At 49.4% G+C, this 13,104-nt stretch overlaps 1 protein-coding gene across 2 annotated transcripts; it reads right to left on the bottom strand.

Moving 5' to 3' along the window:
• Positions 1 to 1,321: 1,321 nt before the first annotated feature.
• tspeara (thrombospondin-type laminin G domain and EAR repeats a) lies at positions 1,322 to 11,201 on the bottom strand. 2 transcript variants are annotated; one of them, XM_028433834.1, is made up of 16 exons: positions 10,809 to 11,201; positions 10,309 to 10,523; positions 9,403 to 9,467; positions 9,167 to 9,328; positions 8,864 to 9,096; positions 8,644 to 8,734; positions 8,417 to 8,570; positions 7,668 to 7,799; positions 7,261 to 7,378; positions 7,073 to 7,187; positions 6,149 to 6,329; positions 4,957 to 5,015; positions 4,185 to 4,361; positions 3,332 to 3,510; positions 3,043 to 3,144; positions 1,322 to 2,274 (listed from the first exon to the last, which is right to left on the bottom strand). In XM_028433834.1, the coding sequence occupies exons 2-16, from the start codon at positions 10,454 to 10,456 to the stop codon at positions 2,121 to 2,123; spliced, it is 2,070 nt and encodes a 689-aa protein (XP_028289635.1). In that variant the 5' UTR covers positions 10,457 to 10,523; positions 10,809 to 11,201; the 3' UTR covers positions 1,322 to 2,120. The 2 variants fall into 2 exon arrangements, with proteins under 2 accessions (XP_028289635.1, XP_028289636.1); XM_028433835.1 differs by lacking the exon at positions 9,403 to 9,467.
• Positions 11,202 to 13,104: the final 1,903 nt, after the last annotated feature.

The raw sequence follows: 13,104 nt of genomic DNA, 5'->3' as shown, positions 1-13,104 counted from the left end.
GTTCAGTGTAATACAGCAGAGGGCCTGAAGAGGGCAGCAGAGTGCAGCTCCTCAACCTGAGCATGTCTCCTCACCGAGGCGGAAACAGCCAGAGGTCATCATCATCATCATCATCATCACCATCATCACCATCACCATCATCATCATCACCATCATCATCATCACCACCATCATCACCATCATCACCATCATCATCAACAACATCATCATCATCATCACCATCATCACCATCATCATCATCATCACCACCATCATCACCATTATCATCATCATCACCATCATCATCATCATCATCATCATCACCATCATCACCATCATCATCACCATCATCATCACCATCATCATCATCATCACCATCATCATCACCATCACCATCATCATCACCATCACCACCATCACCATCATCATCACCATCACCACCATCACCATCATCATCACCATCACCAACATCATCACCATCATCATCTTCATCATCACCATCATCATCACCATCATCACCATCATCACCATCATCACCATCATCATCATACAGGCGACTCTGTCCCTTCTTGCAGAGGCAACATACAAGAAGGGACAGGGTCGCCTGTCTCTCCTAAGGAGACTCAGGTCCTTTAACGTCTGCCAGACCATGCTGCAGATGTTTCACCACTCGGTGGTCTCCAGCCTCATCTTCTACGCTGTAGTGTGCTGGGGCAGCAGGATGAAGATGGCCGACACCAACAGACTCAACAAGCTCATTAGGAAGGCTGGCTCGGGCCTGGGAGTGGAGCTGGAGTCTGTGGTGGAGGTGACGGAGAGGAGGATGCTGAGGAAACTCCTCAGTATTCATAACAACACGTCTCACCCCCTGCAGGACACACTGCTGTCCTACAGGAGCACATTCAGCCGTAGACTGAGACTACCGAGGAGCAGCACAGAACGCCACAGGAGGTCCTTCCTGCCAGAGGCCATCAGACTGTGTAACTCCTCCCCTTTCTGTAGGAGAGGAGCTAGATGATCATGTCAGGCATCACTGTCATTCCCTCCACTGGTCTATATTTATGTTTACTTAGCACCTGTCTCCATATTTGTATCCATGTATCATATATTGTGCTCATACTGCGTACTGTATTGGTATTGGTATGTATTGGATTATAGTGACACTTATACTCTGATACTCTGTACTTAACTGCATTTAATGTAACTTGATACCTCTGGCACAAGAATTTCCTTCAGGATTAATAAAGTTTTATCTTATCTTATCTTGTCATCATCATCATCAGCACTATCTTCACCATCATCATCATCATCATCATCATCATCATCATCATCATCATCATCATCACCATCATCATCTTCATTTTAATCACAAACAGTATTAAAACACTTCCTTTGTTACATCACAGGGTGTCCGAGTCTGTTTCGTTGTAGCTTATCAGTTTATTATGTTAGAGGTAATTCAATAGTATTGATTATAGTTCATTAAATAACTGCAGACAGAATCATTCAGATTAAATCATTTAACAGGAGCACTGATTCATTTAAAGTACTTTCTCCTTATATAATTAAACATGATAAATAAATGAATAAAGTCAACAAGCTTCATGATTCATCATCCATCTGATCAGATGTGTGGATCAATATGTGATCAGGTCATTTGTTATCATCATCACTGTGTGGCTGTGACCTTTATCTGCTCAGGTGTCGTTGCACCGCAGGGCTGAAGGTGAGAGCTCCGCGTCTCCTCCCAGTAAACCGGGCCGACGCTCGGCTGGAAGAACACTGCAGCAGAAGGTGGTGACGGGGCTCCACCTACCGATGATGTCATCAGCCTCCAGAATAAGCTACATGAAATGCCCTAAACACCAGACACACAGTTCAGACACCGCCTGAGAAGACATCTGATTTCAGGTTTCCAGCAGCCTGATGACTCGCTATAGACAGGAAGTGATGTCAGAGAGTTCGGTTGACCTCTGTGAAATAATCTGCTGATTATAATCTGAGTTTAACTCTTTAACCAAAGCGCTTCAGACAGAATAAAGTCTGTTCTCAGATCAGCGAGACAGCAGTCCTGTAGATCGTGATGATGTCACTGGTTGGAGACGTGATGGGGCGGAGTCTCTCTGAAGGACAGAGGTCAGTCAATAGGTCTTGAGTCTGAAGACCTTGCTGAGCCTGGAGGTGGCGCTGGAGTAAATGAGGAATGAGCCTTCATCAGTGCTGAAGTGCTCCCAGTCTCTGCAGCCAAACGTGGGCAGGCTGTGTACAGGAACAAAGCCCTCGTAACCCTGCCACCTGAACACAGAGCGAGTGTCAGCACACACACAAACAGCTGGAGTGAATGTAAACAACAGGACATCTGTAAACAACAAGACAGGATGTCTGTAAACAGCAGGACAGGACGTCAGTAAACAATGAGACAGGACGTCAGTAAACACTGAGACAGGACATCTGTAAACAGCAGGACAGGACGTCAGTAAACAATGAGACAGGACGTCTGTAAACAACAAGACAGGACGTCTGTAAACAACAAGACAGGATGTCAGTAAACAGCAGGACAGGACGTCAGTAAACAATGAGACAGGACGTCTGTAAACAACAAGACAGGACGTCTGTAAACAACAAGACAGGACGTCTGTAAACAACAAGACAGGATGTCAGTAAACAGCAGGACAGGACGTCAGTAAACAATGAGACAGGACGTCAGTAAACAACAAGACAGGACATCAGTAAACACTGAGACAGGACGTCAGTAAACAACAAGACAGGACATCAGTAAACAGCAGGACAGGATGTCTGTAAACAACAAGACAGGATGTCTGTAAACAGCAGGACAGGACGTCTGTAAACAACAAGACAGGACGTCTGTAAACAATGAGACAGGACGTCAGTAAACAACAAGACAGGACGTCTGTAAACAGCAGGACAGGACGTCAGTAAACAATGAGACAGGACGTCAGTAAACAATGAGACAGGAGGTCAGTAAACAACAGGACAGGATGTCAGTAAAGAACAGGATGTCTGTAAAGGACAGGACATCAGTAAAGGACAGGACGTCCACACCTGTAGATGACGCTGTTCAGTGAGTACGAGCTGCCATCGTGAGAGTTAGCTACCACCAGGAACTTCTCCTCTCCAACAGTGAAGAACTCCCAGTCCACAGCACTGAAGACAAGGAGGACAACAGAAGTCAGCGAGCACCACACTAACCTCTGGCCTTGACCGGTCAGGTGTCTCTAAAAGACAGTTCTGGTGTTCTTCTCAGCTTTGGTCTCTGACTTCCTGTCAGCTCTGATCAGAGTTAATGATCAGCGTCCTCCGTGAATCGCCTGGTCCTGAGTGTGTCCGTCACCTGTGTGTGAGGATGTCCTGGAAGCGGATGAAGGTCTGTGTGAGCGTGTTCAGCTCATACACGGTGGAGTTGATGCTGTAGAGACTCGGGCCGCGTCCAGAAATCCTCTGACTGTTGGCCACGGCCAGGAAGAACCTGTCCTTGATCTGGAACATCTCCCAGTCTGTGGCTCCGACCGTCTGCAGAGACAGCCAATCAGAGAGCTAAGACAGGAACCATAACAGAAGGAGTGATGTATGCTGTGGCCTGTGGGGGGCGCTACAGGTGTCACCTGGGGATCTATTAAATGATCTGAATTATAGCTTCAGCCAGCTTCATGAAGCTTTAACCTGTTCTGTGGTTTTTCAGATGTCAAAAAGTTTTTGTGGAGCGCACAGCTGGAAACCCCCTCACACACACACACAGAGAGACACACAGACACACACACACAGACACACAGAGAGACACACAGACACACACACACAGACACACACACACAGACACACAGAGAGACACACAGACACACACACAGACACACACACTAATTACATCTCCCTGGTTTCCTGACTTTTAACTGGAGCTTCAGAGAAATGATCCGTTTCATGGAACTGGATGATTTTGGGATTCTCTTTCATCACATTAATGATTTTACACAGCAGGAAACAGCTGCAGCGGGGGCGGAGCCTATCACAGGTAGACATGAGTCAGCCTTATGTGAATATTCTGATAATTAATCATAAAATATAATTTCAGAGGTCTGAATCAAACTAATTAAATCCTTATTCACAATCACATTGAAATGAAAATAAAACCTTTGAAATATTACACAAATAAAATGTTAACATAAAAAACATGTGACCAAAGAGACGCTGACCGGGATGCTCTGGAAGGTCTGGAAGCAGCCGTCCAACCAGATGTAGACGGTGGAGCTGACGGTGGTCGTCTGACCGTCAAAGGTGTTCGCCACCGCCAGGAAGTGGTACGGTCCAACGGTGAAGAACTCCCAGTCATAGGCGCCGGATGTGGACAAAGTCTGATTCACCTCAAACAGCTGCAGGAAGGGCCGGGGACACAAAGAGGACACAGATAGGAGAGGACATGGGGAGGAGACAGAGGACATGAGGAGGAGATAGAGACAACAGGAAGAGGAGACAGAGAGGACATGAGGAGAAGACAGAGAGGACATGAAGAGGAGACAGAGAGGACATGAAGAGGAGACAGAGGACATGAGGAGGAGACAGAGACAACAGGAAGAGGAGACAGAGAGGACATGAGGAGGAGACAGAGGACATGAAGAGGAGACAGAGAGGACATGAAGAGGAGACAGAGGACATGAGGAGGAGACAGAGACAACAGGAAGAGGAGACAGAGAGGACATGAGGAGGAGACAGAGAGGACATGAAGAGGAGACAGAGAGGACATGAAGAGGAGACAGAGGACATGAAGAGGAGACAGAGAGGACATGAGGAGGAGACAGAGGACATGAAGAGGAGACAGAGAGGACATGAAGAGGAGACAGAGACAACATGAGTAGGAGACACAGACGACATGAAGAGGAGACAGGGAGGACATGAAGAGGAGACAGACACAACATGAGTAGGAGACAGAGGACATGAAGAGGACGGAGCACCCTGACAGCAGCTTACCTTGGTGTCCTGGTTCCACCTGTAGACCACGCTGTGGATGTTGTGGTTGGAGTCTCTGGCTGAAGACACACACAGATCAGTGTAAATAAGCTCAGATATCTCCATCGCCCCCTGGTGGCTTGGTGCTGTGTTATAAAGGTGTGTTTATCAGGTCTGTAAACATTCAGGTGTTTTGGTGAAATCAGCTGATTATTAACCGTTTACAGTGTGAACATGTGTGTGATCTAACCACAGTACACCTGCATCAGAAACCTCCTCAGATCACAGCCAGTGTTATCCTCACAGGAGACACACACACACACACACACACACACACACACACACAGCCCGGGAGCAGGTGGAGGTGTGTTTGAAGTGTTTACACACTGATGAGGAGATACCAGCCTCAGATCTCCTGTTGTGTCAGCTGGAGACCACGCATCAAACAGTCCTGCTTACACTCACACAAAACCACACACTCACACAAAACTACACACACAAAACCACACACACATTCACACACTCACACAAAACCACACACTCACACAAAACCACACACACACACACAAAACCACACACACATTCACACACCCACACAAAACCACGCACACACACAAAACCACACACACATTCACACACTCACACAAAACCACACACTCACACAAAACCACACACACACACAAAACCACACACACATTCACACACTCACACAAAACCACACACCCACACAAAACCACACACACATTCACACACTCACACAAAACCACACACACACAATCAAACACACTCACACAAAACCACGCACACACACAAAACCACACACACACTCACACAAAACCACACACACACACAAAACCACACACACACACAAAACCACACACACACTCACACAAAACCACACACACACACAAAACCACACACACACACACTCACACAAAACCACACACACACACACAAAACCACACACACACACACACAAAACCACACACACACACACACCCACACAAAACCACACACACACACAAAACCACACACACACACAAAACCACACACACACACACACACACACTCACACAAAACCACACACTCACACAAAACCACACACACACACAAAACCACACACACACTCACACAAAACCACGCACACACACACACACACACACACCTGCTCATTTGAAGTTTTTGAGCATGCTCAGCCACACTTCCTGTTTACCTCGTCTGTGATTGGCCACCACCAGGAAGCTCTGGTTGTGGATCTGAAAGGCCTCCCAGTCAAGCGCGGCATGAGTCTCAAGAGTCTGATAACGGAGGAAACGCCGCCGCCGATGATGCCACCGATAGATGACAGACAGTTCAGGCTCCGCCTCTCTGAAGTTTGCCACCACCAGAAATACCTGCAGGGGGAAGGAAGACAGATGGACACAAGATCAGGTCACAGTGGACAAAAGAGTCTTCTGCTTCATTTATAAACCTTCATTCTGAGGGAGCTGTCAGACTAAACAGGATCTACTAGGCACAAAGTCAGGGGCCCACTCAGTAAAAATAGACGTCCTCCCTCCATACTGCTGACACACGGTCATAGGACATATGGACATAAGACACATGGACATAAGACACATGGACAGAGGACACGTCATGGGACACATGGACAGAGGACTCATAGACAGAGGACACGTCATAAGACACATGGACAGAGGACTCATAGACAGAGGACACGTCATAAGACACATGGACAGAGGACTCATAGACAGAGGACACGTCATAAGACACATGGACAGAGGACTCATAGACAGAGGACACGTCATAAGACACATGGACAGAGGACTCATAGGACATACTGAGGAGTACTGGAGCTTGTGTCTCCTGGATTTCATGTGTTTGATATGTTGATGTCATTTTAAGGGTGGAAACACTCAGACTTCCAGTAGCTTCCAGGTCATGTGACCACAGACCCTCAGACCTCTTTGAACCAGATTCGGGGCTTCCTCAGTGTTATATGAATATGTCATTTTGTTCTAACAGAGAATTCGGGTCATGTGACAGACTGGTGTGCAGCAGACATTTTCTTTATGAGGTGTTCTGTCCCATTTAGTCCTGAATGTTTTCCGACTGTCGTCATGTTGACCGCATCCCTCACCTGGTCCTGGACGGTGAAGTGTTTCCAGGCTCGGGCCTCCTGAGTGCTGATGTTCTGGTGGAGCTGAAACGACCCGTCTCTCCACCGGTAGATACCAGAGCCGGGCCGAGAGTCCCTGCAGGGGAGGAGGAGGAGGAGGGTTACTGTGGAGACGCCGTGTAAGGTGGAGTCAGGAACTGCTTCAGTACCTGTTGGCTGCAGCCATGAACAGGCCTTCAGATGGGATGGAGAAGATCTCCATGTCGAAGGTTTCTGAGCGCGTGTAGAGGTCCTGATAGTCCTCCACATAGTCCAGGCGCTCCTGACCTGCAGACGTTGGAGAGACTCGAGGTGATAAAGAAATGATTCAGCTTACATCATCAGAGAACACACACTTTATCCACATACATGCTAACAACCTCCACCTGAACCTCCACACTGCCAGAAGCAGGAGCTCCAACAGCGCCTGCAGCTGTTGGAAGTCACTGTTCACTGCAAGTAAAAGGCCTTCCACTGCAGGAGGAGGGGCAGGGCCTGCAGGGCCTCTGTGGGCTCTGACTGGCTTGCCTTCCTGTCTTTCTTTAAATCATTGGACATGTAGGACACAGAGACTCACTCTGCAGCAGCGTCCTCCACGTCAACCCGTCACAAATGAACAGGCTCTTCTTCTGGGCATTGAACCACAGCTGGCCTTGTTCTGGACTTGAACAGGGAGGAGGACTTCCCAGAGTCACCCGGGCCTCGGCCTCTGAAACACAAAACAGACTGAGAGGACTGAGGGCTGTGTGGGTGCATAAATCAAACGCACCCAGACTGCAGGGCTGACAGCAGTTTATGAGGCCGTGAGTCATAAAGAGTCTGAGGGATCAGCAGCTCAACCCTCTGTCTATGATTAGCTTAGCTTAGCTTAGCTTAGCTTAGCACAGAGACGCTCAATCAAATCAAATATCAACTTCATTAAAACGTAGCTCTGTGGGCTAAGCTCAGAGTTCAATGATCAATAAACACTCAGACGTCCTGACTGACAGAACCCAACCCAGGACGAGCCAGAACCTGCCTGACAGCGTTGTCATGGAAACACACAGACAGACAGACACAGACAGACAGAGACACACACACACACACAAAGACACACAGACAGACAGACACACAGAGACAGAGACACACACACAGACACACAGACACACACAGAGACACACACAGACACACACACGTCTTCATCCCTCAGTCAGTCTGCTGCTCAGGTTACAGAGACACTGATACCATCACAAGGCCAAGTTTACAGTCCACACACACACACACATACACACAGGTGTGGTTCTGGTTCTGGCCTTGTGGATTTAACTGACAGGTGTTTCTCCTAACCATATGGGTAAACGGGTTCCTGGTGGTCTGGCTGGAGGGGCATGGTCTTCAGGACCCAGGGGACAGAGAGCTCTGCCAGTCTGGGTTTAGAGCTGGGACACAGTCTGGGTGTGGCATCTGAACCTGGAAGCAGGACCAGCTGGCGCAGGAGACCCTGAAGACAGGACACAGAGTGAAGAAGCATGAAAGCCACATGGATGTTGGTCTGATCAGGATCCTGGACTCACAGAGAAGCGCCCCCTCCATCTTCCCCGGCTGCCAATGAAGAACCTGGTCCCTCTTGTGCTCAGGGTGCGGGGGAAGGACTGGACCTGTTTACTAGGAGACCAGAAAAACAGTTCAAACCAGAGGCTGACTTTTCTTAACCAGGAACCAGAGGCCAGGTCAGACAGGGGAACCTGGACTGGACCAGTCTGAACTAAACCATGGTAACACCAGCTGACTCACAGCTCCAGAGGCGGTCCACAGTTGACAGTCAGCGTGGCGTATGGTCCGGTGACAGCCAGCACCAGGGTGTGCCAGAGGTTATCATCCAATTCAACATCCTTAAAACTCAACCGCTTCCTCCCCTCAACACCGGGGGGCGTGGTCAACAGGTGGAGGCGGTTCTGTGAGACACGTAACCCTAGCAACAGTGTATCCGTTCCCTCCTGCACCACAGAGAAGATGTACTCGTTGGTCTGAAAGCAGAGGGAGAACCGGTTAGATCGGGCTGAACCAGGCTGGTTCGGTTCTGCTCGGCTGCTTCACCTTCTGTCTCAGTCTTGGCATCTTCACCGTGGCAACCAAAGAGAACTCGGCGGGGAAGTAGTCACAGTTGGTGAAGATTTGAGAGGCGGGGAAGCTCAGTGATGTCACCATGGTCCCTGCCAATCGGAGACCTCTGGACCCTCTGGACTGTACCGTCTGCACCTGCAGGGCAGATCACCAGGTCATTTCCTGCCTCTGTGCTCACCTCCCTGTCCACACCGTCACCTGTGTCCTACCTGAGAGGACGGGCTCTGTCTGGGACGGGGCAGAGCTCTGGACAGCAGGTCCAGAGGGAGCAGGTCTAGAGAGGAAACAAACAAACAACATGTTGATGTATATCGCCCCCTGCTGGCCGGACCGGGACCCGGCTTTCCAGCCCCGTCCAATGCTGAGGACACACAGCTAAAAATAACGGTGGGTGAGATGTGAGGGACAGATTATCTGTGCCAGCCGAGCGTTATCTGTGCAGGACAGTGATTGATCGCGTGTTTATCAGATCCCTGATGTAAATGATCGGTCTGATATCAGCTTATTTTTGTCCACGTGTTCCGCTCTCTTCATTCAGACCTAAAAATAAATCCAAACACACTCAGAGGAAGACCGGCCGTCTGCCGTCAGTCCAGCAGCAGCTGATGGAGCAGGGGACAGCACAGTGTGTCATCACAGGAGGATGTGAGAGCTGTGGTAAAGGCTGGATGTGTCCTGACTGACGCCCCGTCACTGTGTGCTGCTGCTCGTCACACAGGTGCCGGCAGAACGTGGGTTTTTGGCTGGAATTCCCCTTTAAGCTCCTCTGAGGCCGTCTGTGTGTGTTTTGTCGCAGCAGCGGATCAATGGAGGCTGAATGAAGAATGATGGAGGATGAATGCAGGGAGGGGACCACATGCACAGAGACACAGCTCACATTTCAAAGAGTCCAAACATTTAAGGCATAAAGCAGGAGGACACAGCCGCTGCCAGCTCAGCCCAGGAGCCAGGAGGGCCCGGGCGCAGCCGGCTGCGGTGCTAACCGGGAGGACAGGGTGTTCAGGGTGATGGATGCAAATCATAAAACTGAACATTTGACTGTTTGTTGGCTTTGATGTGGCTAACTGTTTCATGTCACTGAGTGTCGGTGATTCTGCTGACGCCGGGCCTCATACCTGTGCAGGGCCTCCAGCTCTGGCTGTGGACTCTGGCAGCAAGCAGCATCCAGGTGAGCAGCAGGAAGTGACAGGGAAGCATCACGCCTGTGTGCTGTGACCAGCGCAGCTTTAGTTCCTGCTCATCGGCGCACTGCTGTATCCACATGGACAGCCGCCATGTTCCTGCAGACCTGAGGTCCAAACCAGGCGAAGAGACGAGCAGCAGGGACTCACTGTGATAACAGAAAACATTCGAACCTGAGCAGCAGCAGCGTTCAGCTTACACACTAACTGACGTCACATGTCTTCTCTGATCTGTTCTGAAACTCGCTCCACATCTTTATGATCTTTGTGAATAAAAAGGTGCCGTTTCACAGAAGACGGTCAAACAGGACCGTGTGCTGTCTGTGCAGCCACGTGTGACTCAGGTTCAAACTTCAGGCTCAGGTGTATTTGCTGCGTGATGTGTTCAGTGTCCTCTGTTCAACAAATCAAGTGTCAGAAATATAAAGCCAAACCTGGTCAGAGGTCAGAGGTCAGAGGGGCGGGGGTCCTGCTCGGATCCAGGATCAGTCTGAGGAGGTGGCTGCACTTCTTTGGTCGTTCCTCAGGACATTTTTGGAGACGTCTGCTTTGAGCTGACAGACTCCTCCTGGACTCCAGATCCTCTTCAGATGTCCAGGTCTCACATGTCGCTCCCTTTCCTTCACTGAGGGTAGTTTTTATTCTTCCTCCCAAAGAAAAATCACCTTTTATGTAAACTCAGAGCTCGACAACTAACAGAACTACGTCCGCTCAGATTGTGTCCTCTGTCTTCAGATGTCCATCAGGTGCAGACCTCTTGTCTTCCTGCCTTTAAAGGGTTTCTCTCCTCTCGTCACAGCAGCACAGCCTCAGGTGAGCCTCACTCAGGAGGGCTGCAGGTGAGCCGGCTCACTCGCCCAGCATTTATATAGACAGGGATGGGAGGAGCCGGAGGGAGAGAGAGAGAGAGAGAGAGAGAGAGGGGGGGGGTGGAGCCTCCTCCTCTTTCATCCACCTGAAGCAGGACCTGAACATTTACCCACTTTTTAGTGACACAAACAGGAAACACGTTCATGATCAATAATTAAACAAACCAAACTGCACTTCCTCCAGTCTCCACTAGAGGCTCCAACAGTCGCTCACCACACACCTCCATGCTTTTACATCACTCACCTGGTTAGTTCTCTTGTTTGCATAATTAACCCGTCTGCCTCAGCTCCACCCCAATGCCCATATTTGGAGTTAGGTGGTGTCAGGTGGTGGATGAAGCCTCCACACTGGAGCTTCAGCTTTCTGAATGAGGTTCAGTGGGTCAGGTGGACGGAGGACAGTGTTGAGATGAAGATGGAGTTCAGCCTGGTCAGAGGACATCAGAGGACAACAGAGGACATCAGAAGATACAGAGGACAACAGAGGAGATCAGAGGACAACAGAGGACATCAGAGGACAACAGAGGACATCAGAGGAGATCAGAAGATACAGAGGACAACAGAGGACATCAGAGGAGATCAGAAGATACAGAGGACAACAGAGGAGATCAGAGGACAACAGAGGACATCAGAGGACAACAGAGGACATCAGAGGAGATCAGAGGACAACAGAGGACATCAGAAGACAACAGAGGACATCAGAGGAGATCAGAAAATACAGAGGACAACAGATGAGATCAGAGGAGATCAGAGGACAACAGAGGACATCAGAGGACAACAGAGGACATCAGAGGAGATCAGAGGACAACAGAGGACATCAGAAGACAACAGAGGACATCAGAGGAGATCAGAGGACAACAGAGGACATCAGAGGACAACAGAGGACATCAGAGGAGATCAGAGGACATCAGAAGACAACAGAGGACATCAGAAGATACAGAGGACATCAGAGGACACAGGGTGGACATTCTAAACAGAACCTCCTTCACTGCAGCAGGTTTCAGACAGTAGAAGAAGAAAGAGGAGGAAGACCTGTGAGGGGCACCAGAGAAGAAGAGGAGGCGACTGGTCTGTTTGTGTGTCTGACTCTCAGCTGAGGAATTCCCCAGGTGAGCCTCCGACCACCAGACCCGCCCCGTCAAGCTGCTGCTGTCACACCTCAGGCTACACACACACACACACACTTTACAGGTGCTGGATAAATGAACCACCTGCATGAAAAATACACACAGTGATGTAAACCACTGCATCAAGAAGACCAGGACACAAACAGAACACACAGTTCAGCTGGAAACATGCAGGGAGTGTGTGTGTGTGAGTGTGTGTGTGTGTGTGTGTGTGTTGGCTCTCTGATCTGATGTGTGTGTTTAAATCCCAGTAATCCCAGTTTAAACCTGAGCGTGGATCCAGTCCAGCAGGCAGAGACATGACTGCACTCATCATCAGTCACATGACCCGGAACTCTGTCTGCATCACATACTGAGACACGTGTGTGTGTGTTTACCTACCAGTGTGAGGACAGGCCTAATTTCCCCACCTTGGGAGGACATGAGTCCTGGTTTGGCCAGGTTAATGGGATCGATCACCTCATCAGTCGGAGACAGGAACAGCAGTCTGTACATGATGTTTGAAGGTGTCTGTCTTCAGGGTCCTCACAAAGACAGACAAACTAACAGTTACTCCATCATTTCTCTCTGCGGGGACCTTCAGTGCTCCTCAGCCGTTTGCTCTCACAGATGACCAGGTTCTCGTGAACTCACCCGCCGGCTGCTGACCATTGTTGTGCCTAAAAATCAACTACACCAAACAGCAGCTAGCCCGCGCTAATGCTAACTGTTAGAAGGCTTAGTACAACAAGCAC

The sequence above is a fragment of the Parambassis ranga genome, chromosome 21 (genome assembly GCF_900634625.1).
Source record: "Parambassis ranga chromosome 21, fParRan2.1, whole genome shotgun sequence".
In the NCBI taxonomy this organism is placed as follows: Eukaryota; Metazoa; Chordata; class Actinopteri; family Ambassidae; genus Parambassis; species Parambassis ranga.
Note: the sequence above shows the minus strand (reverse complement) of the source record. Positions and strands in the feature narration are given on the sequence as shown.